The following is a 27,408-nucleotide window of genomic DNA, read 5'->3' as shown; positions in this document are numbered from 1 at the left end:
AACGGAGCACAGGTTCGTTACAAATGTCTGAAATGTTTATGTGTGCTGTGACTCATGTCAGTAGGTCTGTAACATATGTGTCAGTAGGTCTATAGAATATATGTGTATTTCAGACATTTGTAACGAACCCCTGTTGATCAGTGCAGTGTAACAGACGATATTTCTGATAAATTGCATGAGCGTTAAAATTGTTTCCATTGCCGGCATTGGTGATTTCAACCTATGTGCATTTTGTATGATATTGCAGACCTTGTTTTTGTTTTCGTTGTAATAAAAGTGTTTTTTATTTTGCACATAAATTGACAATGACATTGTCAAATCTCACAATGCCCAGCGGTATTTCAGCAGCCGTCATGTTTATTTGTATTGGATATTGTAGTTCCGGTCAGTGTTGTATTAATACGCTAAGAATTGTGTCTCGTGATGCATGGTAATAAAAGTCCCATCAACGACACTGCTTTCAAAGAGGCTATATAGTGACAATGCCATGCAAATGTAAATATACAAATATAACTACAATGTACGTTCAGGGTGTTACCCACGATATCCTAGCAGGTTAGTTCAGTGAGTCTCGAGTGGGGAAACCTCTATTTTTTTTTACCAGCAAATGTCGTATACATGAATTTTGATATATATAAATAGATAAAACATCATATGAATGATTATTAGAATAAGACATAGTGTACTATAATATACATGTATAAACAAATAAAATGCTAAAAACAAACACACAAAAGCGATAAGTAAATTATTACATGAAAAAATGGATCTCATCGTTTTTTTCAGGTTGGTGAGAATGGATTGTATACAGCATCATGTAGCGCAACCAATGCTTAAGTTCGTACATGTTTTACACCCTATGGGTACATACGCTTTGCCAGTCGTTTGACCAATGAGAGTGCCAGAGCAGATACTGTACTTGTCATCGAAACATCAAACAGAAACGATTCACTGGTTGTGCTACACTGACCTTTGTTCACCCATGCAGATCGGGGGTTGAGAACTAGTCATAAACAGTCATAATTACCAATATATATATAAATATATCAATAAAATGTCATATTCACCAATTAACATATTAATCTAATGTAATATTCACCAATTAACAAATAGATAAGATGACATCTATACTTATAAACAAAATACAACAGCCATAATAGAAACCAATGTACCAATAAATAAAATGACACACAAATCCCATTCTCAGGTATTTTTGCTTTTCTAACACGTCTTCACGGACGTGATAAACGTCACATCTCAAAAATCGGTAATGTATATGTGTATTATAAACTTGATTTAGTTACGTCTTAAAAACGTAAGTTTATATGTAATGAATTTCATATTTCAATTAGGTTAATGTATTTGAGACGAATTTCGCATTGTAAATACGGTATGTTCAAGCGTTGATTCTGAGCTCAATCTATCTTTCTTATGACTTGATTAAATTATATGACATGGTCAATAAGCCAACTGTCTATTGAAAACGGCACTCGGCTTAAACTTTCTTCACATGTCTTTCAAATGGCTGACAAAATAATAACTTACAAGCAGATTAAGAAATTAGGCTTCAGCACAGAATTTTAGTTTTGGCATTTTAACGGTTGCATGAATGCAGGACGGATTATCTATTTTAATGCAATCTAATTTTTGCGTTATTCTCTCCATTTTCTTCCAATTTAAAACATGCTATCTTTTTCAACACATTAAGTGAATATGTCTGTAAGTCTTAATAGGGAAACCATAAGGAAAAATACTTGATAGCAGTGAAAGTGAATTATGCCGAGTACGCAATAATCCTCCCCCAACCTTATAGCCATTTGGTACAATTTGCAAAGTAGGGTCAATTGTGACACATACAAACTACTGGACAGAAGCTCAGAATTAAGGTCTTGTCAATTCAACAATTGAGAGGAGACAGTAAAACATTAAATGTTTATTCGGAAACTGTAGCAATAAGCCTAACAATCAACATTTTGACTGGGAGCGCCTGATCATTGTTGTAGGTATGTTTGGCTCACTACAGAATAGTAGGTAAGTAGATCGTTACACAAACTAGGGACCGTGTTAAAGGTATTTAGGGCACTAATCGGGCTTCTTTAACGTAATCGGATTACATATATTTATCACATTATAATTCTTTTAATTCTGAAATATTATTGTTATAGAATGTTATTATAACAATACACTATCACTCGGGAATGGAGTTAAACAAGGACGCTATTGTAGTCGAGCATTGACATGGTATTTAAGTTCAATATCTATACATGTGCCCTAATATAGCCATACACTGGTCAATATACCACATCTGGTGGTCAAAGATGACCGTAAGTGACGTGGTAGGGCTATCACAGTAGAATTGTTTCTTAGACCGTCAGGAAAAAAAGGATCGTTTCACTACAGGAACTGTAAGGACACCTGTAAAAGTGAGCTATAGCCCTCTTGTTTTACGGCTCATCAGTAGACAACAGGATGGAATACAAAACAGAGGTCCGATGCCTGCAGTTCTGGGTCCTTGCCTTCTCTGTTGGAACCACTCTGGCCTTCTATCTCATAGCAGACTGTAAGTATAAAGACGCAACTCTTCAATGCTGCTCCGTGAACGCCTGTTACTAAGCCTTACGTTTCACCTCTAAAAACAGGGTTTTACGCATCTTTCATTCCTATTCCCGTCGGTTTCTTAAGTTCTTTGCACGATAGATATTTATACGATGACCCTCTGAAACAAATCACCGAATGATAGTTTTCAAATTTTACCGAAAATCATTCACAGTTGATGTATACAAGATTCCCAAACCTAGAACGTTCAGACTTGATCATTATGCCCCAGATAGATGAACACTCGGGACTCTACCGAATTCAGACACAATAACAAGATGTGCCGGAACACCAACAGACATCCGGACAATTTAATGAAAATGAGATAAACAAAATAATAAATCTTTGGGTTATGAAAAGTTTTCTTCTGTTGTTATTGGTAACAGGATCATATTACTGGTATATCAGCAGTATTCCGGAGATTGGGTGTGAGGTAGATATTACAGTTCTGTCTGTATGTGTTTATGACAACTCGTACGTTAGATGTGAAGGTTATGATAATACCAGACCAATAATCAAAATGTGACAAAAGTCTTATCAGCTTAATCACATATAATCCGTAAGATATTTTTTTAACAATGTTGAAAGGTGGGGTTCCAGCTAATGTTAAATTTCCCATAGAAACCACTCACACTTTCAAACTTTGCATGTTTGTAGTACTATAAATGGCAATACAAAATATACACTTAAATTTTCATCTTTTAGATTAAAAAGGCCCAAAGGGTCCACATGCTCAGTGAACTGACCATATGTCAAAACATGCGTCAATATGTTTTTGTACCACATTTTTCATAAATTCTTATTTTGTCACCTTCCTGAAGCATTATTCATATTTTTTATCAAAGTTGTATTGGAATATTGGTATACCGATAATTCAAGGGAAAAATAGTGGATTTTTAACATTTTCAAAACCAGGCTTTCGCCAAATATATAAAAACTTGGTATGATATAAGTTTTGTCCACCATTTTGATTTCCTTAAAAGTTAGCTTCAATAAAATTTAAAAAAAATAAAAGAATTGAAATCCGGGAAAATAGTGTTCGAGCTACTATTGGATTTGAGAAAAGTGTCTCCAGTTCACAAAAAATCCTTAAAGGGTAATGCACAGCATAGTTACATAATTGTTTGATCATTATAAGGTGTATTTAGAAAACATTATAATTCTATAATGCAGAAACAGCCTGAACAATATGTTTTTTCTTTATTTTGTATCAAATCTTAATATTTGTTGTGTTTTTCCAGCATTTGAATAATACTTGTCAATGATTATACTTAAACAATATTTGATTGCAAAATTGTTCTCAAAGAGCATGAGACAAATCAAGCTGTCAAATCAACAAGTTCAGCATAACAATGTATTAATCCTCAATAAGCCAATGTCTCTTTATTTCGCAAGTCAATATCCAAATGTGTTATCAATAGTTGTTTAATAGGGACTAAAATTATAACTATATTGGTTTTTGTTGAACAACATGTAAACATATTAAATAATTACACATATGAGTAAAACCTGGTGTCATTCCTTATTGTGCCTGCAAATGTATTATTCAAATGAATAACGGTCAAAAGGGCATCCTTGCAAATGTCTACATTTTATATTTAATATGTATAATAAGGCTGGTACTAAATTATTGAACACCTGCATTTTTGAAATACCATATACCTTAGACATAGCTGACAACAAAAGGCATAGTCAACTTGTATATGTAAATGTAATTCATATAACACATTTTATGCAGAACAATTATTTTACGGCAGAAACATCGTTTCCAGTTAGGGTCACCCAAACCAGGCAGGTTAATGGATAGAGACAAGCCAACTAGTAAACCACACACACATATCGATAGGATTGCTTACTTACACATTATTATATTATTATTTACGTTAATGAAGAACATTAACTTTTGTATGTGAATACTTCCAACACTGTTGCATTATGGCCTATGACCGGTAGGGCCTTTTCCATATCATATATAACATTAATTAATACTAAATTACCTCTACCTAGCATTACATGTATATTATACTATGTCATATTCACATAAAACGTCATTATTGTCAAGTAAGTGTAGATTATAAAGGTCTATTTTTTCATTAAAATTACTTTTAAATAAATCGGAGGGTGGGTGGTTTTTGGAATCCCATCTTTTAAAACTAAAAAGTACAGGTACAGAGAGTGTGTAAAACATCATTTGAAAACCTAATACTCTACAATATGCCATGGTGTTAAATTTAAGACAGCTTTCAAAATTATTTATCATTTTGCACATATAACGTTTATGAGCCATTAATCTAAAGCGACTGGGAGCACGGTGGTCAGCAGGTTCAGACAACTACGTGGAGGCTGTGACACCCCTAAGCCGGCTATAGATATTCCCTGCTGTCATCATACTCGCACGTACTACGTAATGTGCATTATTTCACAGATCAGAAACTTTTCATCCGCAGCATGTTTAATAATCTCCCGGGCGACTTCGCAATGGCAAAATTTATTCCCTGACAGTAGTCGTTTTGCTTCAAGATCAGACGTAACTGTAAGCAATTGTCTCCTTTTAACCTAGATACATATTTGGCAAAAGTCTATGCCAATTCTCGACCACACACAGCGACAAATCTTCTCCTGGTGTCGTTTTCTGTAGGAAACAAACATTGGTTACGGTCATCGCAAAGTTTCTAAACGTAAGCAAAAGAGCGTAAGTGAAATTGGAACTTGTGTATGCAATACAGGTGAACGATTACTTTGTTTGACTTTTTGTATCTATAACCAAAATATTTTATATATTTCTTCAAATTTCTAGTGGTTGTTATTATACAGCCTTTTGTGTACTGATTTGTCTATTTCAGGAATAATGAACACTCATAAAGCTTTGTTGATTCACGTTATGTCTTGTGTGTTGAAATAGTCAAGTAACATTCAGATATTTGTTTCGGATTTTTTGTTTTTCACCCTGTTTTTCATTATTCACTGAAACTATTATATAGCAGCACAAACAAAGGTGGCGTATTCTGACTCGATGACGTGTTTTACAGACTACATGGACCCTGGTGTAAGCAATGCTTTTGGTGGGATCTGTAACAAACGTGTGGAGGACGCATGCGCGTACGTAAACAGCCACATCAACCCTTTGTACCTGTGGGATTATGACGACAACGTTGACTGCGTGTTGACGCTGGACGCTGGGTCAATGAATTCAGCTAAGTAAGATATTATTCCTTTTAGATACATATCGGTCGTGTGACGCCCCATCATCAGTAACAGAGAAACTAAAGATCCTGATAGTTGTACATATGCATTGCGTTAACTGGTCGTAGGGGAAAACAAATAAATTCGAACATAGACAATGAGTTTACATTGTCCCAAAAACTCGTGAGCATGTAATAGTTGAAGTCTTTACAGCTATTGTTCGAAAAATTGTTTCCTGGGTTTGAGCCACAGTGTACTATCGAAAAGAGAGCCTACAACATGATTGTTATTGTTGTGACTGTTTTAAAGTAATTTGATAATTGCCTTCTGTTTGAATACAAAGATTTTCTAATATAAGAAGCTATGCGAAACACGTTCTCTCAATAATTACGGTATCGTCGCGATTGTGACATCTCCATGTATCACATGTAGTCATAGTCGGCGCAACAGCTGAAGTAAATATTATCGAAAAGTAGACTTATATTATTAAACTCTACAAAAGACTGCTACAATAGTGATAACCGTGCTTCCGAGGAAGCCACTTTCAGAAAAAACGTTCATTCATATACGCTAGTTATACGTCTCTTTATTAGTTACCTTAATTTTTAATAATGTAAGTACATATTTCTTAAAAAATACGGTAACATAATAACATATTCGTCATAGGACGCTGCCATGCTTATTTTCCTTAATCAACTCCATTTACAGTATTGTTTATCCAGACGGATTTTAACTAACCCTTACACATATACCGCTAGTCACTCTTTTCTTTTCCTTCCGATGTAGTTCTATCAGACTTCAAAACGTACAGGAAAGGTTCCGGTGCCTTCATACATCATCCCGTAGATAGAGGCTTTTCTGGGGGATCTCCGTGATGTCTGACCCGTTAAGATTCACAACACCGTTTTAGAGAAACTATCCAATGGACTACGAATCCTGATTAGGGATTCAAATATGATAATTTGCTGAATCGAAGATCCTTCTCGAACGAAATGAAGCCCTAGTATGTTGACCAAGAATTATGCAGGGGTGCAACAATCTGATCGCTCTATGTTATATTACTGTGACCTTACAGCTCTCCCTTGATAAAAACAACAATGCAGGAGAGACAATACTTGTGTCTTGCTGTGTCGTTCGTGCACAATTAAGCAAGTCCTTTATCGTTGTCATAATGTCATACCACAACCCCATGTACAATTACCTGAAGGTAGATAGTTGTTCAAGTAATGTCACGACAGCATGTACAGTAACAAGAGGGCACGATGTTTGACTTATTATTTCAACTTCGATTACAGGTTATTTGATAAGTGCAGTAATGGTGTGTAAGGCAACACCTTATCGGTAGTCTTTGCAGCATCTTATTAAGGAACACAATTAAGGTGTGTCTATAGGTCCCCGCCAACAATTCCAGTTTGGCCAGAGCAAATATGATGTATAATGTTATCATGCCACCTATATATATCTGGTACGGCGTACAGGTAATTATCTCGGGGAAGGTAAAGGTGATGTGACGATAAACATGTCTTTGAAATATGATAAAATCGTATCATCAGAGGAACATCTATCATTCGAATGATTTAACAGATATGTTAACATAAAGGATGCCCTAACTAAGTGATAATCTTAATTGCTTGTCTTACGAAGAAAAGTGTTCATGAAAGTTTCTATCTTTCAGAATCCAGCGTGGATTCTATCTTACCGCAACTCTTCATACATTATTTGTACGTAGATGTGTGCCGATCACACAGTGTGAATAAATGAGGTCAATAACAACACTGTGACCTAGTTTGGACATTACATTGTGTCACATGCATGATCACAATATTTCCTCTTTTTTCTATATAGCATAGGAGATTCAGTAAAATGAAAATAATTTTGTTGGTAATACAAAGTCACGTCATTTGTTTTCTTTTTTAAGATTTTGATGATATTATTAGATGGTTGTTTCTGGTCGTAAATGTTACATTCCCTTTGCTAACGCCTGGCAGGTGAAGAATGATTCGTTTTTACTGTTTTATTAACAATTCTGGGGAGTTCAGGGCATGGGTTCTAAATGTTATAATGGAGAAATGTATGAACTCATTGTGCCAAGTTGATGTATTTTGTGCCACAAAGTTTGAGAAACAAAATACATGATATTTAACAGTAAATGTGTTTCTGGTAGTATGAAATCAATTAAGTTCGTTCTACATGCATACAAAATAGTGTTGCCTTGCTACATCTGACACATACGTATGTTTGGTAAAATATCACAGATTCTGCGTCACAGTAAAAACTCCTTGTTTTCATATAATGGCCCTTCGTTTTTATTTTAAAAATACCATTAAAATCAGGGATTTTTAAAACCTTGACTCTGAAGTATCATTTCTTCCTATTTTACTTTAAGACGCGCTCCTTTCCGTAGTATATGCTTTCTGCATCAGCAGTAATTATAACCTTTTACCTCGTATTTTAGTGCCGATTCCACATAACAAAGTGGTAAATTGCTGGTGGACTAACAGTCTCCGTGGTTGGCCGTAACCTTGCAACTGGAATTTAATAATTTAATCCGTCTATATAAGTTTACACAAAATAACTATTCTTTTAGAAATAAATTGATTATCAGCTGTAGTAAAAACTTGTTAATTTGTATTGAAATAAATAGTTTAATTGGCACCTTTCCTATAGGCTGTATTTCTACATAGGTCTTCACTTGAATTCATTTGACCTTAGTTTAACCGACAAAATTGTCATAATGTGCAAATATCTTCTTTTGTTTTTTGTTTGTTGTTGTATTCTGCATCATCATATTGGATTTAGATAAATGCTTCCTTACTATATTCTTTTAGTTAATATTTAACTTTTATATCCTCAAAGTTGACTTTTCACCGTTGGTTTATATTGTAGGTTTAAGGTGGAATGGCACCACTTTAATCTCCAGCCCTCCGCATCGTGTGCAGCAGATTACCTGGCTATTTATGACGCGGACATGACTGACATCAGTAACGCGTCCACCCTGATCGGCCAATACTGTGGTGGCCAGGTGAATATCACCGGTTATCCCACCCAGCGTTACCTCACCTTACAGTTCCATACCGACGGGTCGGCCGCCGACAACGGCTGGAGATTGAGAGCTACCCGATATGAAGCACGTAAGCACAATTCTACAAATCTACTGGTGTAAAGAACTTTCACAGATTTTGGCTGCAATATGTTCATCAATATATATCCTCTCCTGGATTCAAAAGGCATTATGACAAATGTTAATTTGGTAAAGACAATGATTTCTTGGTTTCTTACCTCTTACTTTTTTCATTTATTTAGGGGGGTAAGTAAATTTTCCATTTTGTTTTGGTATCTCATCGGTTCACGTTGCTGTTTTTATGGTCAATTTAAGTTCTGATTTTTTCTTTTTTGTTGAATGTTGAGGTATATTTTGTCAATGTGTGTTGACGCTGTGGTATAGTTTATCTTTTCTTATTGACATTGTGCTTTTCCATTCTTGCGCATATTCGCTGAGGTATATTAATATAACATTTTATCAATAAAAATCCGAAATTATTCACAAAAGAACATCTTTATTTTTAAAGTACAAAAGCAGATCCCTCCGTTACAGCAGCCACGTACGTTATTCCAAAACAAGCACAAGTGACGCTTCCAGCGCAGTCATGACGTTAATAATGTTTATACAGTCGTTAGGGAATCTGTTTATTCAGATTGACCTATAAAATATCGGTTTCTAGTGAAGAGCTTTCCCTTTTAAACACTTATATCTGGGACAATAATGTATAAAATGATCATAAAACATTCTCCAGTATGATGACGGGCTGTAGGTATTGTTTTATATTAGGGAGTCGACGGAAATATCATGTTTCTAAATTTTTATCAAAAAACATCTACAGAGTAAAGGTCTATCGGCTCCGACTTTTTAGTGCTGACAAAACCATGATGTTATCACAACCTAAATTATCATTCAATAAATAATGACAAATGAATGACCATATCATACCCAAACTGCTCATACAATATAGTTGACAGTGACCATATCACAACCAGACCGACCATACATTGACCATATCACAACCAACTGACCATACAATAGGTACCGACTAGTGAATAAATCATACCAAAACTAACCATACAATAAGTACCAGTTAACAGTGACCATATCACAACCAGACTGAACATACAGTGAGCATATCACATACAGACTGACCATGCAGTGAACATATCACAACCAGACTGACCATGCAATGACCATATCACAACTAAATTGACCATACAATGAAAACCGTCAAAAGAGTGACCAGATCATAACCAAACTGACCATGCAATGCGTACTACTCAAACACGACCAACTCATAACCAGTAATCATACAATAGGTAGGTAACAATAACCAAATTACAACCACAATGTCTATACAATACGTACCGATCAATCATCGTATTACACCCATCATGACCTGACGATGTACTGGAGTCTCTTGTCCGTGGCACCAATGCCATTAGATCAAAAGTGTACCGACGCCAGAACACCAAATCTGATTATACAAGATAGACATATTTCGGTCGTCATTGAATTATTGTAAAGATATGGGGAAATATCGTTGATTGATTCTGGTTCTCCATTACACATACAAGGCTTCTGCCACGATTAGAGTGTGTTACAATCCAATCCGAGAAGACCCTCATCAAAGTATGCACCAGCGTTTTCGGCAATCAATGTCTCGGACAACTGCTTATTCAAGCATGTGTCATAAAACAATTCTTTTTTGATGGATTCCAAGCCAGAACGCGAGGTCCTTACATCTACTTATAACAGTACAAACCAGTCGCTGTATGATTCTGAAACCTCCGTAGCCTTTATTAATATTTCTCAAACGATAATTAACTAGGTTTTTGATACAATGCAATTATCTAGATCTGAATGTCTTACCTGGCACTTTGACAATTTATTCTCACCTGGTACTTCGCAAAATAATTCAAGTAGGGGCCAAATAGAAGTACCTATGTATAAAATACAATTATCTATCACTTTGGAAGAACATGGATACCGAATATTTCCTCAATATGTATATACAGTGTATCTAGGATTCGTCAACTATAAGTACTTAGCTAATCAGTATTAAAAGATATTTATTAATCGCTAATATTGTCATCTAATCGTGCGAAGTTTGGTTACCAAGATCGTTATATTCTTGTTTTCTGAGTGGTTTCCTTGTGTTCTTGTGGTTGATGATGTTTTGCCTAGGGTACTGATTAGTTGCTTGATATCGTCGCCGAGTGTATTGATTGGTTGCTTGATAGTGTCGCCTAGTGAACTGATTGGTTGCTTGATTTCGTCGCCGAGTGTATTGATTTGTTGCTTGATAGTGTCGCCTAGTGCACTGATTGGTTGCTTGATATCGTCGCCGAGTGTATTGATTTGGTTGCTTGATATTGTTGCCTTGTGTACTGACTAGTTGCTTGATATTGTCGCCTAGTGTATTGATTTAGTTGCTTGATAGTGTCGCCGAGTGTATTGATTTAGTTGCTTGATAGTGTCGCCTAGTGAACTGATTGGTTGCTTGATATCGTCGCCGAGTGTATTGATTTGGTTGCTTGATAGTGTCGCCTAGTGTACTGATTGGTTGCTTGATATCGTCGCCGAGTGTACTGATTGGTTGTTGTTTTTGTCTAATTTGTTTCGGATTGGTTGTTTCGCTAGCTGTCTCCTGGTGTCTATATTTGGCTTATTTCCTGTTTTCGCTTTATTTTGTCTCTCTTTGTTTTGTTCGAATTTTGACCGTGATCCTGCTTTGATCCTCAATCAAATTTGTTTTACCTATCCGCCTCTCCCATTAGTTTATGACCTCGTACCAAATTATTTCATGTAACGTGGAAATGGCTTAAGGATAAAAAACAGCTATTTGAAAATTTTTACAATACGTTTTATGGGATCTCATATGTCGTAATGTCTTCATGAGTCACAGCTGAAACGGAGATGGCGTCTGAAATAGTCCCATGACAGATTTTGTCATAAAAAAAACATTTATATGTGAAAATGACGTATATCGAAATGTCACAGTGAGTCGTTGCATTTCAGAATTCCCGAGTCGAAGGCTATAGAAAGATGTACATAAGGTGCCTTACTACATATTAAGCTTTCTCGCCATAACAGTTTCAACATCAATGGATGGTATTATAGGAAACCCAAAATTAGTTATCGCTCTCAGCACGTGTTTTTCAATGGTATCAAAGTGATATTCAGCAGAGTCGGGGCGAATCGTTGAATTTCGAAAGAAAATAGGCTGAAAATTGTTTTGTGACTTTATATTCGAATATATTCTTCCAAGGTATGATCTTGAGCCTCCATGATTAAATCAATTTAATCTTTTTTTTTTTGAATAAGATGTCAGCATCCATATCCAAAGGCCGAACATTATTGGTGAGGGCGATTGCAAAAACATTGTCTTTTTTCTGCTATTTGTTCAATTATCAATTACGGTTATTTGAACTAAATTACCTATACATGAATAATTCATAAGCCGGTGTAGTTGTGACTAATGGATTTGACCGTACATGGTCTAGACCTACCCAAATCCACCAAAGGATTATACCCACTTATCGTTGTAACATATAAGGTCAAATGCCGAATTGGTATATAAAGTGTCTGATCAGATAACATACTTACCCCATTTCACTAAATCCATTATTAGGGGTGTCCAGATCACATAATATATAAGGTTAGTAGCATTAAATGTTCCTGACTGTAAAACACTTGTTTACATTTCGATTATAAGTATATGTGGAGCACTAAATAACTTACACAATCTTAACTAACGAAGATCTTTATGTGATCAGGGTTAAACGACGAATAGTAAACAGAAAAACGATACATATGCCAAGTTTAGCGAAGTTTTGTAGAATAATCACAGAAAGCAATATGTTGTTTCGCACCGTTTTTTTATATTTATTTCACTGTTATTAAGTAATATAGCAATTCTTTACGAGTATATAAAATCAGTATAGTGGTATTGTCAAGTTATGATAATGGCATCGTCTAATGTTATAGAAATATCACTCTGAGTTTCTGATATCACCTATTTACTTTGATTATGTGATGACACCATGATGAACTTTTGCTGTCACTATGATTACTAGGTAATACGATCTAATCAATAGGTAATATCATTAATGATTTCAACGCAACGAATTAGTGATATCATCGATTCATTATACAAACATTAAAATGAAACGCCGCCCTATCGCATGATGCTTTGTACAATGGACGTCAACAGAAACCAAGAATAAGGCTAATATCCGCGGGTAGGGGGTATTGTCAGACCAGCAGGATATCTTAAGTCAGATGTCATCCAGCTTCTATAAATAATACAGGAAATGTCAAAAACGTAATTAGCACAGTTTGCAACCAATTACGTGACGATCGTCACAGTTTACAGTGACACAAAAACATTATCAATATATACTTCTTTCATTTGATCTTAATAGGTTTTCTAATTAATAGTTTCTATGCCAACGTATAACGCCTCCGTATATATTTCCACGTTTGAATAAATTGGAACTGACAGGGTGTCAGGTGTGGTATCACGTTTGAATCTTAATTTGGTTTGTCCTTGTAGCACCCTGTCAGGATGACGAGTATTTATGTCCAAGTGAAAACATCTGTATCGACGGCCGACTCAAGTGTGATGGTACCTACCAGTGTGCTGATCTTACGGACGAGAACGACTGCACCTGTAAGCAATCAATTATATTTTCTAATAAAAAAACACAGTTCGATACAACGGTTGAGTTCTTACATGAAGCATGTAAAAAGTACATGTAGTATCACTTAAGAAAATAAGAACAAAGTTCAACAATACACCAAGTAAATCATTCATTGGGAATACATGCTAAATAACATTTACCAAATTTCTTCTTTTCAAACAGTTACGGAGGAATTCATCGGCGCTTTCATCGCCCTGGGTATGGGAGGACTGGTCGGGGTTGGTATTGGATGTATCACTGGCTGTGTGGCGATATGGGTGTTAGTGGGAGCATTCACCTGCTGTAAGAAGTGCTGTAAGGTATGCTGTTTGAAGTGCTGCTGCTGGTGGCCGTGCTGTAAGGGCCGGTGTGGAAATCCCCCGGCAAACTCCAAGGTAGGTCCGCAGGAGGAAGGCGATGACTGGGGAGATGACCTCAACAAACCAACACTGGAGGACGATATAGCCATAGTGGACGAGGCCGAAGGCAACGACTGTGGCCGAGACGATGAGATGGCCGCCGAAAACCCGATAGGGACAACGGATGACAATGATCCCAACTCAGCTGTGAGCCTAGATGGTGGAAAACAAACTGCCTTGTCTGGAATGGGCACTGCCAAAGAAGGAGGTCTTACTGAGGTCGTGTAGGGCGCTGGTGTGGCGTCCTGTTTGATACATGGTCGGTCTATAACAGAAAGAGAAATGCAGAATAGACTGTTCCTGCGATAAATATTGCTTTAAATTACCAACTTATTGGTCGAAAACACTTTTTACACAATGACAGACTTCCGGTACGACGCGGGATGTTCTACTCTCTACTTTGACTGTACTAGATACAAATTGCCATTTTCAACTTCATGTCTACGCAGGTTCGTTCGTATGTTTCATAAATTATTAGTATATCCTACTGCTCATTTGTATTCGTCCTAACTTTTGTTTCTTAGATTTACACAATGATTGAATACATATGTTTTTCTATAACGCCTCTGTAAGTACGCGTTTCAGTGTTGACATATTAAACAAGCGATATCAGGTATCGACTAATGAAATCAACAATTTACAGTTTTGTAAAACTTCTGTCCAAATAAAGATTCTGATTTGTATTATGCATGTTCAAATCTGCCCTTGTTATGCTTGTCGACATAAACTAGCACTACATTTGTCCGTCAGATGTCGCCATCAAGGAGAGTAAGAATTTCTGAGCAAGCCCTAGAATCATGAATCATCTAAACACTGTAGGTTCGGGAAGCTGGTTATTTTAATATCACGAAATGGAAAGTACATGATGGGAAAATATAAATGGCCATGCTTACTTATCGTAGTTTCGTAGAAAGCCGTTCCTTTTGGTCACATTGTAAATAATGATCGAGGCAAGTGGCTGATGTAGAAGAGTATGTAATGGACGTGATCTAATTAACTATTGCTCTATACACTCCTTGTACACGACAGCACATCGTCAATATGGCGTTATACAAGGACGGAAACTGTGTGTCAATGAAAAAACAAGGAATCTTGAAGTTTCAGCAAACCGTAATACAAACTCGAAATCAATGAAACATTGGCAGAATATGAACAAAGGGAACATCTAACAGGGAAACAATTGAAAGGTACAAGGAGACCAGGTGACCATTATCTTATAGTAAGGTCATCCAATTTCGTTTGTTTAGTCCATGCACCGATAACATATGTATATCAATACTCACTATGTGTCTATATCGACAAACATATGTCCTAAGAATGTGGTAAATAAAAACAATGTCCCACGAATGTAAAACAAATATAAACAATTCCTAGCGAATGTGAAAAATATAAACAATATCTAGCGAATCTGGAAAATATAAACAATGTCTAGCGAATGTGGAAAATATAAACAATATCTAGCGAATGTGGAAAATATAAACAATATCTAGCGAATGTGGAAAATATAAACAATATCTAGCGAATGTGGGAAATATAAACAATATCTAGCTAATGTGGAAAATATAAACAATATCTAGCGAATGTGGGAAATATAAACAATATCTAGCTAATGTGGAAAATATAAACAATATCTAGCGAATGTGGGAAATATAAACAATATCTAGCTAATGTGGAAAATATAAACAATATCTAGCGAATGTGGGAAATATAAACAATATCTAGCTAATGTGGAAAATATAAACAATATCTAGCGAATGTGGGAAATATAAACAATATCTAGCTAATGTGGAAAATATAAACAATATCTAGCGAATGTGGGAAATATAAACAATATCTAGCTAATGTGGAAAATATAAACAATATCTAGCGAATGTGGGAAATATAAACAATATCTAGCTAATGTGGAAAATATAAACAATATCTAGCGAATGTGGGAAATATAAACAATATCTAGCTAATGTGGAAAATATAAACAATATCTAGCGAATGTGGGAAATATAAACAATATCTAGCTAATGTGGAAAATATAAACAATATCTAGCGAATGTGGGAAATATAAACAATATCTAGCTAATGTGGAAAATATAAACAATATCTAGCGAATGTGGGAAATATAAACAATATCTAGCTAATGTGGAAAATATAAACAATATCTAGCGAATGTGGGAAATATAAACAATATCTAGCTAATGTGGAAAATATAAACAATATCTAGCGAATGTGGGAAATATAAACAATATCTAGCTAATGTGGAAAATATAAACAATATCTAGCGAATGTGGGAAATATAAACAATATCTAGCTAATGTGGAAAATATAAACAATATCTAGCGAATGTGGGAAATATAAACAATATCTAGCTAATGTGGAAAATATAAACAATATCTAGCGAATGTGGGAAATATAAACAATATCTAGCTAATGTGGAAAATATAAACAATATCTAGCGAATGTGGGAAATATAAACAATATCTAGCTAATGTGGAAAATATAAACAATATCTAGCGAATGTGGGAAATATAAACAATATCTAGCTAATGTGGAAAATATAAACAATATCTAGCGAATGTGGGAAATATAAACAATATCTAGCTAATGTGGAAAATATAAACAATATCTAGCGAATGTGGGAAATATAAACAATATCTAGCTAATGTGGAAAATATAAACAATATCTAGCGAATGTGGGAAATATAAACAATATCTAGCTAATGTGGAAAATATAAACAATATCTAGCGAATGTGGGAAATATAAACAATATCTAGCTAATGTGGAAAATATAAACAATATCTAGCGAATGTGGGAAATATAAACAATATCTAGCTAATGTGGAAAATATAAACAATATCTAGCGAATGTGGGAAATATAAACAATATCTAGCTAATGTGGAAAATATAAACAATATCTAGCGAATGTGGGAAATATAAACAATATCTAGCTAATGTGGAAAATATAAACAATATCTAGCGAATGTGGGAAATATAAACAATATCTAGCTAATGTGGAAAATATAAACAATATCTAGCGAATGTGGGAAATATAAACAATATCTAGCTAATGTGGAAAATATAAACAATATCTAGCGAATGTGGGAAATATAAACAATATCTAGCTAATGTGGAAAATATAAACAATATCTAGCGAATGTGGGAAATATAAACAATATCTAGCTAATGTGGAAAATATAAACAATATCTAGCGAATGTGGGAAATATAAACAATATCTAGCTAATGTGGAAAATATAAACAATATCTAGCGAATGTGGGAAATATAAACAATATCTAGCTAATGTGGAAAATATAAACAATATCTAGCGAATGTGGGAAATATAAACAATATCTAGCTAATGTGGAAAATATAAACAATATCTAGCGAATGTGGGAAATATAAACAATATCTAGCTAATGTGGAAAATATAAACAATATCTAGCGAATGTGGGAAATATAAACAATATCTAGCTAATGTGGAAAATATAAACAATATCTAGCGAATGTGGGAAATATAAACAATATCTAGCTAATGTGGAAAATATAAACAATATCTAGCGAATGTGGGAAATATAAACAATATCTAGCTAATGTGGAAAATATAAACAATATCTAGCGAATGTGGGAAATATAAACAATATCTAGCTAATGTGGAAAATATAAACAATATCTAGCGAATGTGGGAAATATAAACAATATCTAGCTAATGTGGAAAATATAAACAATATCTAGCGAATGTGGGAAATATAAACAATATCTAGCTAATGTGGAAAATATAAACAATATCTAGCGAATGTGGGAAATATAAACAATATCTAGCTAATGTGGAAAATATAAACAATATCTAGCGAATGTGGGAAATATAAACAATATCTAGCTAATGTGGAAAATATAAACAATATCTAGCGAATGTGGGAAATATAAACAATATCTAGCTAATGTGGAAAATATAAACAATATCTAGCGAATGTGGGAAATATAAACAATATCTAGCTAATGTGGAAAATATAAACAATATCTAGCGAATGTGGGAAATATAAACAATATCTAGCTAATGTGGAAAATATAAACAATATCTAGCGAATGTGGGAAATATAAACAATATCTAGCTAATGTGGAAAATATAAACAATATCTAGCGAATGTGGGAAATATAAACAATATCTAGCTAATGTGGAAAATATAAACAATATCTAGCGAATGTGGGAAATATAAACAATATCTAGCTAATGTGGAAAATATAAACAATATCTAGCGAATGTGGGAAATATAAACAATATCTAGCTAATGTGGAAAATATAAACAATATCTAGCGAATGTGGGAAATATAAACAATATCTAGCTAATGTGGAAAATATAAACAATATCTAGCGAATGTGGGAAATATAAACAATATCTAGCTAATGTGGAAAATATAAACAATATCTAGCGAATGTGGGAAATATAAACAATATCTAGCTAATGTGGAAAATATAAACAATATCTAGCGAATGTGGGAAATATAAACAATATCTAGCTAATGTGGAAAATATAAACAATATCTAGCGAATGTGGGAAATATAAACAATATCTAGCTAATGTGGAAAATATAAACAATATCTAGCGAATGTGGGAAATATAAACAATATCTAGCTAATGTGGAAAATATAAACAATATCTAGCGAATGTGGGAAATATAAACAATATCTAGCTAATGTGGAAAATATAAACAATATCTAGCGAATGTGGGAAATATAAACAATATCTAGCTAATGTGGAAAATATAAACAATATCTAGCGAATGTGGGAAATATAAACAATATCTAGCTAATGTGGAAAATATAAACAATATCTAGCGAATGTGGGAAATATAAACAATATCTAGCTAATGTGGAAAATATAAACAATATCTAGCGAATGTGGGAAATATAAACAATATCTAGCTAATGTGGAAAATATAAACAATATCTAGCGAATGTGGGAAATATAAACAATATCTAGCTAATGTGGAAAATATAAACAATATCTAGCGAATGTGGGAAATATAAACAATATCTAGCTAATGTGGAAAATATAAACAATATCTAGCGAATGTGGGAAATATAAACAATATCTAGCTAATGTGGAAAATATAAACAATATCTAGCGAATGTGGGAAATATAAACAATATCTAGCTAATGTGGAAAATATAAACAATATCTAGCGAATGTGGGAAATATAAACAATATCTAGCTAATGTGGAAAATATAAACAATATCTAGCGAATGTGGGAAATATAAACAATATCTAGCTAATGTGGAAAATATAAACAATATCTAGCGAATGTGGGAAATATAAACAATATCTAGCTAATGTGGAAAATATAAACAATATCTAGCGAATGTGGGAAATATAAACAATATCTAGCTAATGTGGAAAATATAAACAATATCTAGCGAATGTGGGAAATATAAACAATATCTAGCTAATGTGGAAAATATAAACAATATCTAGCGAATGTGGGAAATATAAACAATATCTAGCTAATGTGGAAAATATAAACAATATCTAGCGAATGTGGGAAATATAAACAATATCTAGCTAATGTGGAAAATATAAACAATATCTAGCGAATGTGGGAAATATAAACAATATCTAGCTAATGTGGAAAATATAAACAATATCTAGCGAATGTGGGAAATATAAACAATATCTAGCTAATGTGGAAAATATAAACAATATCTAGCGAATGTGGGAAATATAAACAATATCTAGCTAATGTGGAAAATATAAACAATATCTAGCGAATGTGGGAAATATAAACAATATCTAGCTAATGTGGAAAATATAAACAATATCTAGCGAATGTGGGAAATATAAACAATATCTAGCTAATGTGGAAAATATAAACAATATCTAGCGAATGTGGGAAATATAAACAATATCTAGCTAATGTGGAAAATATAAACAATATCTAGCGAATGTGGGAAATATAAACAATATCTAGCTAATGTGGAAAATATAAACAATATCTAGCGAATGTGGGAAATATAAACAATATCTAGCTAATGTGGAAAATATAAACAATATCTAGCGAATGTGGGAAATATAAACAATATCTAGCTAATGTGGAAAATATAAACAATATCTAGCGAATGTGGGAAATATAAACAATATCTAGCTAATGTGGAAAATATAAACAATATCTAGCGAATGTGGGAAATATAAACAATATCTAGCTAATGTGGAAAATATAAACAATATCTAGCGAATGTGGGAAATATAAACAATATCTAGCTAATGTGGAAAATATAAACAATATCTAGCGAATGTGGGAAATATAAACAATATCTAGCTAATGTGGAAAATATAAACAATATCTAGCGAATGTGGGAAATATAAACAATATCTAGCTAATGTGGAAAATATAAACAATATCTAGCGAATGTGGGAAATATAAACAATATCTAGCTAATGTGGAAAATATAAACAATATCTAGCGAATGTGGGAAATATAAACAATATCTAGCTAATGTGGAAAATATAAACAATATCTAGCGAATGTGGGAAATATAAACAATATCTAGCTAATGTGGAAAATATAAACAATATCTAGCGAATGTGGGAAATATAAACAATATCTAGCTAATGTGGAAAATATAAACAATATCTAGCTAATGTGGGAAATATAAACAATATCTAGCTAATGTGGAAAATATAAACAATATCTAGCGAATGTGGGAAATATAAACAATATCTAGCTAATGTGGAAAATATAAACAATATCTAGCGAATGTGGGAAATATAAACAATATCTAGCTAATGTGGAAAATATAAACAATATCTAGCTAATGTGGGAAATATAAACAATATCTAGCTAATGTGGAAAATATAAACAATATCTAGCTAATGTGGGAAATATAAACAATATCTAGCTAATGTGGAAAATATAAACAATATCTAGCTAATGTGGGAAATATAAACAATATCTAGCTAATGTGGAAAATATAAACAATATCTAGCTAATGTGGGAAATATAAACAATATCTAGCTAATGTGGAAAATATAAACAATATCTAGCTAATGTGGGAAATATAAACAATATCTAGCTAATGTGGAAAATATAAACAATATCTAGCTAATGTGGGAAATATAAACAATATCTAGCTAATGTGGAAAATATAAACAATATCTAGCTAATGTGGGAAATATAAACAATATCTAGCTAATGTGGAAAATATAAACAATATCTAGCTAATGTGGGAAATATAAACAATATCTAGCTAATGTGGAAAATATAAACAATATCTAGCGAATGTGGAAAATATAAACAATATCTAGCTAATGTGGGAAATATAAACAATATCTAGCTAATGTGGAAAATATAAACAATATCTAGCTTATGTGGAAAATATAAACAATATCTAGCGAATGTGGAAAATATAAACAATGTCTAGCGAATGTGGAAAATATAAACAATGTCTAGCTAATGTGGGAAATATAAACAATATCTAGCTAATGTGGAAAATATAAACAATATCTAGCTTATGTGGAAAATATAAACAATATCTAGCGAATGTGGAAAATATAAACAATGTCTAGCGAATGTGGAAAATATAAACAATGTCTAGCTAATGTGGGAAATATAAACAATATCTAGCTAATGTGGAAAATATAAACAATATCTAGCTTATGTGGAAAATATAAACAATATCTAGCGAATGTGGAAAATATAAACAATGTCTAGCGAATGTGGAAAATATAAACAATGTCTAGCTAATGTGGGAAATATAAACAATATCTAGCTAATGTGGAAAATATAAACAATATCTAGCTTATGTGGAAAATATAAACAATATCTAGCGAATGTGGAAAATATAAACAATGTCTAGCGAATGTGGAAAATATAAACAATGTCTAGCTAATGTGGGAAATATAAACAATATCTAGCTAATGTGGAAAATATAAACAATATCTAGCTTATGTGGAAAATATAAGCAATATCTAGCGAATGTGGAAAGTTTAAACAATATCTAGCGAATGTGAAACATATAAACAATACCCTGTAATACGATGTAATTATCTTCTTGTGTTAACGAGGCATCGTTGCCATTTTAGTACGTTATTTCTATGAGTTTAACTATGGTGTTCGATGTACTGCCCCTCTTTCCATTTGCCACAAACATATTGAAAAGTTCCTGTTTTTCTAACCGACTTCTTTTGTAAATATCTTTCAAATTAATCGCCAAACTCTTTAATTAAAACGCCAAGTTTTTCTGCGCGTATGGTGGCGGTATAACATAACAAGATTTGTCTGTAATGAATCGTAATGAGTATGTCTATATGGATTTTTGTATCTATAAATATATGTATATATAAACATTTGATAGGGTTTTAATATATAGTATGAATAATAACTAGAAATAAGATTTAGGGAAACATCTTTTTAAAAGAATGATTCAATGCAGAAAGCCAAATACAAGTTAACATTTTACTACCATACGGCCATACGTCTATTGAGGAATAACAAGTGTTCCGAAACAGTTGTAGAACTACAGTTTAGGGGGAAATGAGACCCTCTCTAACTCTACATGTACTAACACTCCGTTCTAGCAATGAGGATGCGACTTCGATTGTATTTGACCTAGATTTACATGACGGTGTCGCCGATGAAGCAGAACCTGGTCTTATTCTGCCTGTGCCTTTTCAATGGTCTCTATATAAATCTATCGGTTCGAATTAGGGTGGTCCTGACGATGTGGTAATCTCTTACAACTTTTGGCTAAATGTTCGTTTAATTTACATTTCCTGTAAACCGTGCAGGAACAAATTCCAGTTACAAAGTTACAACAATTCCAGGTCATTATCAACTTATCAGTTACAGACATTGATGATTCATATACAAACATGTTTAATGTTCTTCTGGGTGAACTATGAAACAAAGAGAAATAAAGAGTGAGCACAATATTTGCAGCATAAGGGAGATAACACATATAACAAGACTATGCTTTAACAAATACTAATTTACATAGGCTTCGATAAGAAAACTATAATTCATCCCGAAGTAAATAAGCGAAACGGTTGTCAATATTTCATATTGTATGTTTTTCTTATGTACCAGTATGCACTCTCATGAGCTATTGACAGGCTTAAAGCTCTCTTGATCAACTGTGACAATAGCCAGACCTATTTTCACGTCTACATGTGTATGATTTGTTAGCAGTAGGTGATATCAGCAATCCACGACTATTTACAGGTGAAGAACCCTGGTATCAATCTGTCGGCAGAGTATTAGAGTGCTGCCGTCATTGTAGTCACCAAGTCGTCAATACCTCCTAGATGTCAGACCAATGGTCCTCGAATTCTAGATATTACGAGACCAAACGCTGTCGTCACTACCTGATTCATTTTACTGCAGCACAATCTCCTTAGAGATGGTAGTAGGTGTTCCAAGTGAAACTAACTGTTTTAGTCGACGCGAGAGTTATAGAGCTTATCAAAACTCGAAAAAAAAAAGTATTTCAATTTAAAGCAGGATAAATTATTGACAATAAATTATCTAACACCCTCATGAACCTGAAGCCATTAACATTACAGACCCGTCTACATCAGCCGCTTACATGATCTTTACTTGCATGACCAACGGAAATATTTCATTGAGCAAGTCGAGAAGAATACTTACATTTCCATACTTGACAGTAACGTAAAAAATGCAAGAAAATAAGACTAGTAAGAAAAATAATTGACATGTTTTTTTCCAAAAGTTTGGTTCTAAAACCAGAACTGTTTACTGAAGGATACTGGTGATTTCAAATACAACTAAATTATGGAATATGTGATAAAAAAAAATGTGTTTTAATTATGCTCATAAGAGTGCCTTGTGGATTTGTTGTCACTACCCGAGTTATCGATATGAGGACGTGATATTGCTTGGATTTGCCCTAAATTGACATGACGATGTCGTCGATGAAGCAGAAAGCGGGTGCCCTTCCGGAACGCCTGGTCTTATTACCCCTTTAAAGGGTCTCCATTTGAAGATGTCCTTTGTTCATGTTTTGCTCTAGTATTTTTATCCACCTCGAGTTCAATGGTTTTGTTTACACTTCGGTTTTGCCTTGCTGTGTTTACAGAGGTGCACAGCCAAAGATTGTATGTGGTTCTTTAACTTATTATTAGTGATCTTCATCCCTTGCCGGACAGATCATGGTAATATATTGTACTCAAAACTACATAAATCATGTAAAAGCTCAAATAATTATAAGGGCATTTACAGGCACGTTTCCCCTTTCATTGTATTTAACAAACGTTTTAGAACACTTTAATCGTGAAATTCATTTATTATTTATTTTGACTTTAGTACGACTGGTGAGTCTTATGTGGAAGATATGACCATACGAGGCAGCAGCATCGACAAACCAAACATAGATAGTTCCCTACTTTGTATTTCCAGTGATTAAGCTAGTGCATCACGTGATATCCAGAATGGTATGTTTGTATTCCTTGTCCAAGACACTGTAAATTAAGACAACAAAATAAAGAACCTTAATAGGTAATTTTCAGATTGATGTTCTTTCATTCCCTGTCCGAGACAGTTAAGACATCAAATTATCGAACCTTATTAGGGTGGAAGCAAAACCAATATATTGGTAAAATGGTGTTTTTTTTTTAAATAGCAGCCATCTTTGAAATAACAAGAGATCCCAGAGGGATCTTGGCGCCCACCATTGTACCATCTACATTAGTTCTTTGTAAATTCGATCTTTTCTCTTCTTTCCTCTAATCTGTTTGATCGAGTCATGCTAACAGTAAATGCACCTTGAGGTAACTTTTGATCTAAACTTAATACTGATGTGTATGAAAGCCAACCTTCAAAGTGAGTTTGTCATTTAACATATTTACAAGTACAGTACTTAATGTGAAAGAAATAGAATCAATCATTGCAATATGAGAATGATCTGTTTAGTTCTTCCTTTAGTCATTTTGTTTTTATGATCAGTCTCAAAATATAACATGCACAACGAGGGGTTAAGGGGAACCTACATATCAAATTTGAGACGATCCCTCAAGTTATTCCTGAGAAATACATGTAGTACTAACAAACCTTCAATGTCAAAAATATTAGATGGCTGTCGGTAGGCCATTTTGTTTAACTGATCTTTCTAAAGTAAACATGAACAATAAAGGATAGTGGGGAACCTGCATTACCTAGCCCCAAAAAAATTGGTCGAGTAAAAAATTTGAAGCACTAGCCAAAATGACATATTAGTGGCCCAAATAATTTTGGGAAGAAATATTTCCACAGCATTTAGCACAATGCTTCAGCACATTTAAATTACATATAACATGACAATGTTTGTAATATGTTAAACAGAATAAAACATTATATTTTTAATTCTTCAACCCTAGTTAAAACCTGACATGATCCACTCCATTCAGGTCTCTACACAAAACTCGCACCTCAAAGAAGACACCCTGGCAGTATATTTATATAGAAATTCTAAATGACGGACAGTTCGATTCAAATCGAAGTAATGAAAATGAAAAATGTACTGCAGTCCCCCAAACTATTTTTGTTGGGCCAGTGACTACCTCACTTTTGACAACTTTTGGTCGCTCGAGCAAGACTTTAACCGCCATTGGCGAGCAGGTGATCGTCCATTTAGGCACTGCTGCAACAACAAGGGAACAAGGGAAACCTACATATAAAGACATTTGAGAAAGATGCCTCTGGTACTTCCCGAGAAATAGCGATAACAAACTTTCACTATCAAAATCCAAGATGGCTGCCTGTCGGCCATGTTGTTTATCCGATCAAACTCAAAAGTTGCACTGCACAGCTAGGGACTAAAGGAAACCTACATATAAAATTTGGGAAAGATCCCTCTGGTACTTCCCGAGAAATAGCGATAACAAACTTTCACTATCAAAATCCAAGATGGCTGCCTGTCGGCCATGTTGTTTATCCGATCAAACTCAAAAGTTGCCCTGCACAGCTAAGGACCAAGGGAATCTACATATAAAATTTGAGAAAGATCCCTCTGGTACTTCTTGAGAAATACCGATAACAAGAATTGTTAAGGACGGACGACGGACGGCTGACGACGGACCACGGACGCAGGGTGATTTGAATAGCCAACCATCAGATGATGGTGGGCTAAAAAAACAACTTCATTGTATAATGTTTGTATGAAGTGGCTCCAATCAGTAAAAGCTAGCACACAAGATCCACAATGTTTCCCAGCCTTGTCCTACCTCACCAGACTAATACTGTCGTCCGTTAACGAACCATCCTAACAATTCATATAGGTTAAGTTTTCTTGCTTCTCCGCCTCCTCCTACAAAAAGTATCTGTCTTCTTGTATCTTTTACTTTTTATTTTCTTTACTTATAATATGCAAATATCTTATTTCTTTCTTCTAACTTTACTTTTGATATTACCTTCTACTTCATCTCTTTTATATATATTACAATATGACAAGATTTAGAATTACTTTTAGATACAATTGAATAAAAACTGTGCTTACAAAATATGGAAACTCCTTGGAAATGTGTATGGGCGAATCGCTATGTAAAATTACTTTGCTAATTTTTGTAATCATTGATACGAAAAAACACAACATTACATATATCGCTTTGGTTTTATTGTCCAACACCTGTTGGTAGACGTGTACGTAACCAGGACGAATCGTCAGACGGACGAACACATAGATACAGTACATATCTTTATCATAGGTGTTATACGTGTATAATCAATATCATAAAATATACAGGATTCAGCTAGATAGTGCATTACATTGAACAGTTGTGTAATGCCCAGTTTGTGACCGAAGTACGCATGATAATTCTCGACGAGAAAAAAACCCACATACTGCATATATATAAATATATTTACACAATTATTGAAATATGTTTGAGTAACATTAAGTACACTCGATAATGCTGGGATAAATTAAAACACTGTTTTTAATGTTCAAAATAGGAGTCAAACCTAAAGTATAGCATGAAGTTTAGAATTATTTAAAAGTTAGAAACGAATTTATGAACGGTTATAGACAAACATTAACGCACTCATGTAATACTAACGTGCCGATATAATTTTAACTTCACCCATAAGGTCAATACATACGTCTCAGCACACCGCTGAATTAATTTCTAGACTGATTTTAAACGAAAGTGTGAATTACGTAAGTATCTACAAAGTTATCTATTCTGGAATAAAGTCGTATCTTCGGGACATAAAACGGCTGACGTGTGTATCGCGGGCAATGACGTACAATAACATACATCTATACTTGTATACATAATCAATGAAATTGTCATACATAGAACTGTTAACAATTAAATAAATCAAAAATAGACTTTTTCTATACAGCAGACAATCAATAACGTTATGACAGTATGTATATATACAGCTACCAGTCTTATAGATTATTTCTTTGTCTAATAGACTTTATGATTATATAATAATTAGATCTCTCTCTCTCTCTCTCTCTCTCTCTCTCTCTCTCTCTCTCTCTCTCTCTCTCTCTCTCGA

At 33.9% G+C, this 27,408-nt stretch overlaps 1 protein-coding gene across 1 annotated transcript; it reads left to right on the top strand.

Moving 5' to 3' along the window:
* Positions 1–2,281: 2,281 nt before the first annotated feature.
* Positions 2,282–14,706, top strand: LOC110461661 (suppressor of tumorigenicity 14 protein homolog). The gene is made up of 5 exons (XM_021515225.1): positions 2,282–2,560; positions 5,625–5,793; positions 8,665–8,909; positions 13,380–13,496; positions 13,690–14,706. The coding sequence occupies exons 1-5, from the start codon at positions 2,470–2,472 to the stop codon at positions 14,151–14,153; spliced, it is 1,086 nt and encodes a 361-aa protein (XP_021370900.1). The 5' UTR covers positions 2,282–2,469; the 3' UTR covers positions 14,154–14,706.
* The last annotated feature ends 12,702 nt before the right edge of the window (positions 14,707–27,408 follow it).

Source organism: Mizuhopecten yessoensis, unplaced genomic scaffold (genome assembly GCF_002113885.1).
Source record: "Mizuhopecten yessoensis strain PY_sf001 unplaced genomic scaffold, ASM211388v2 scaffold10647, whole genome shotgun sequence".
NCBI lineage: Eukaryota > Metazoa > Mollusca > Bivalvia > Pectinida > Pectinidae > Mizuhopecten > Mizuhopecten yessoensis.
Note: the sequence above shows the minus strand (reverse complement) of the source record. Positions and strands in the feature narration are given on the sequence as shown.

Excerpts from the sequence above, each read along its gene's own strand:
- LOC110461661 (XM_021515225.1), top strand. The coding sequence starts at position 2,470 with ATGGAATACAAAACAGAGGTCCGATGCCTGCAGTTCTGGGTCCTTGCC. Across the intron at positions 8,910-13,379 it reads AGCTACCCGATATGAAGCAC|CACCCTGTCAGGATGACGAG; the intron begins GTAAGCACAATT and ends TTGTCCTTGTAG. Across the intron at positions 13,497-13,689 it reads GGACGAGAACGACTGCACCT|TTACGGAGGAATTCATCGGC; the intron begins GTAAGCAATCAA and ends CTTTTCAAACAG.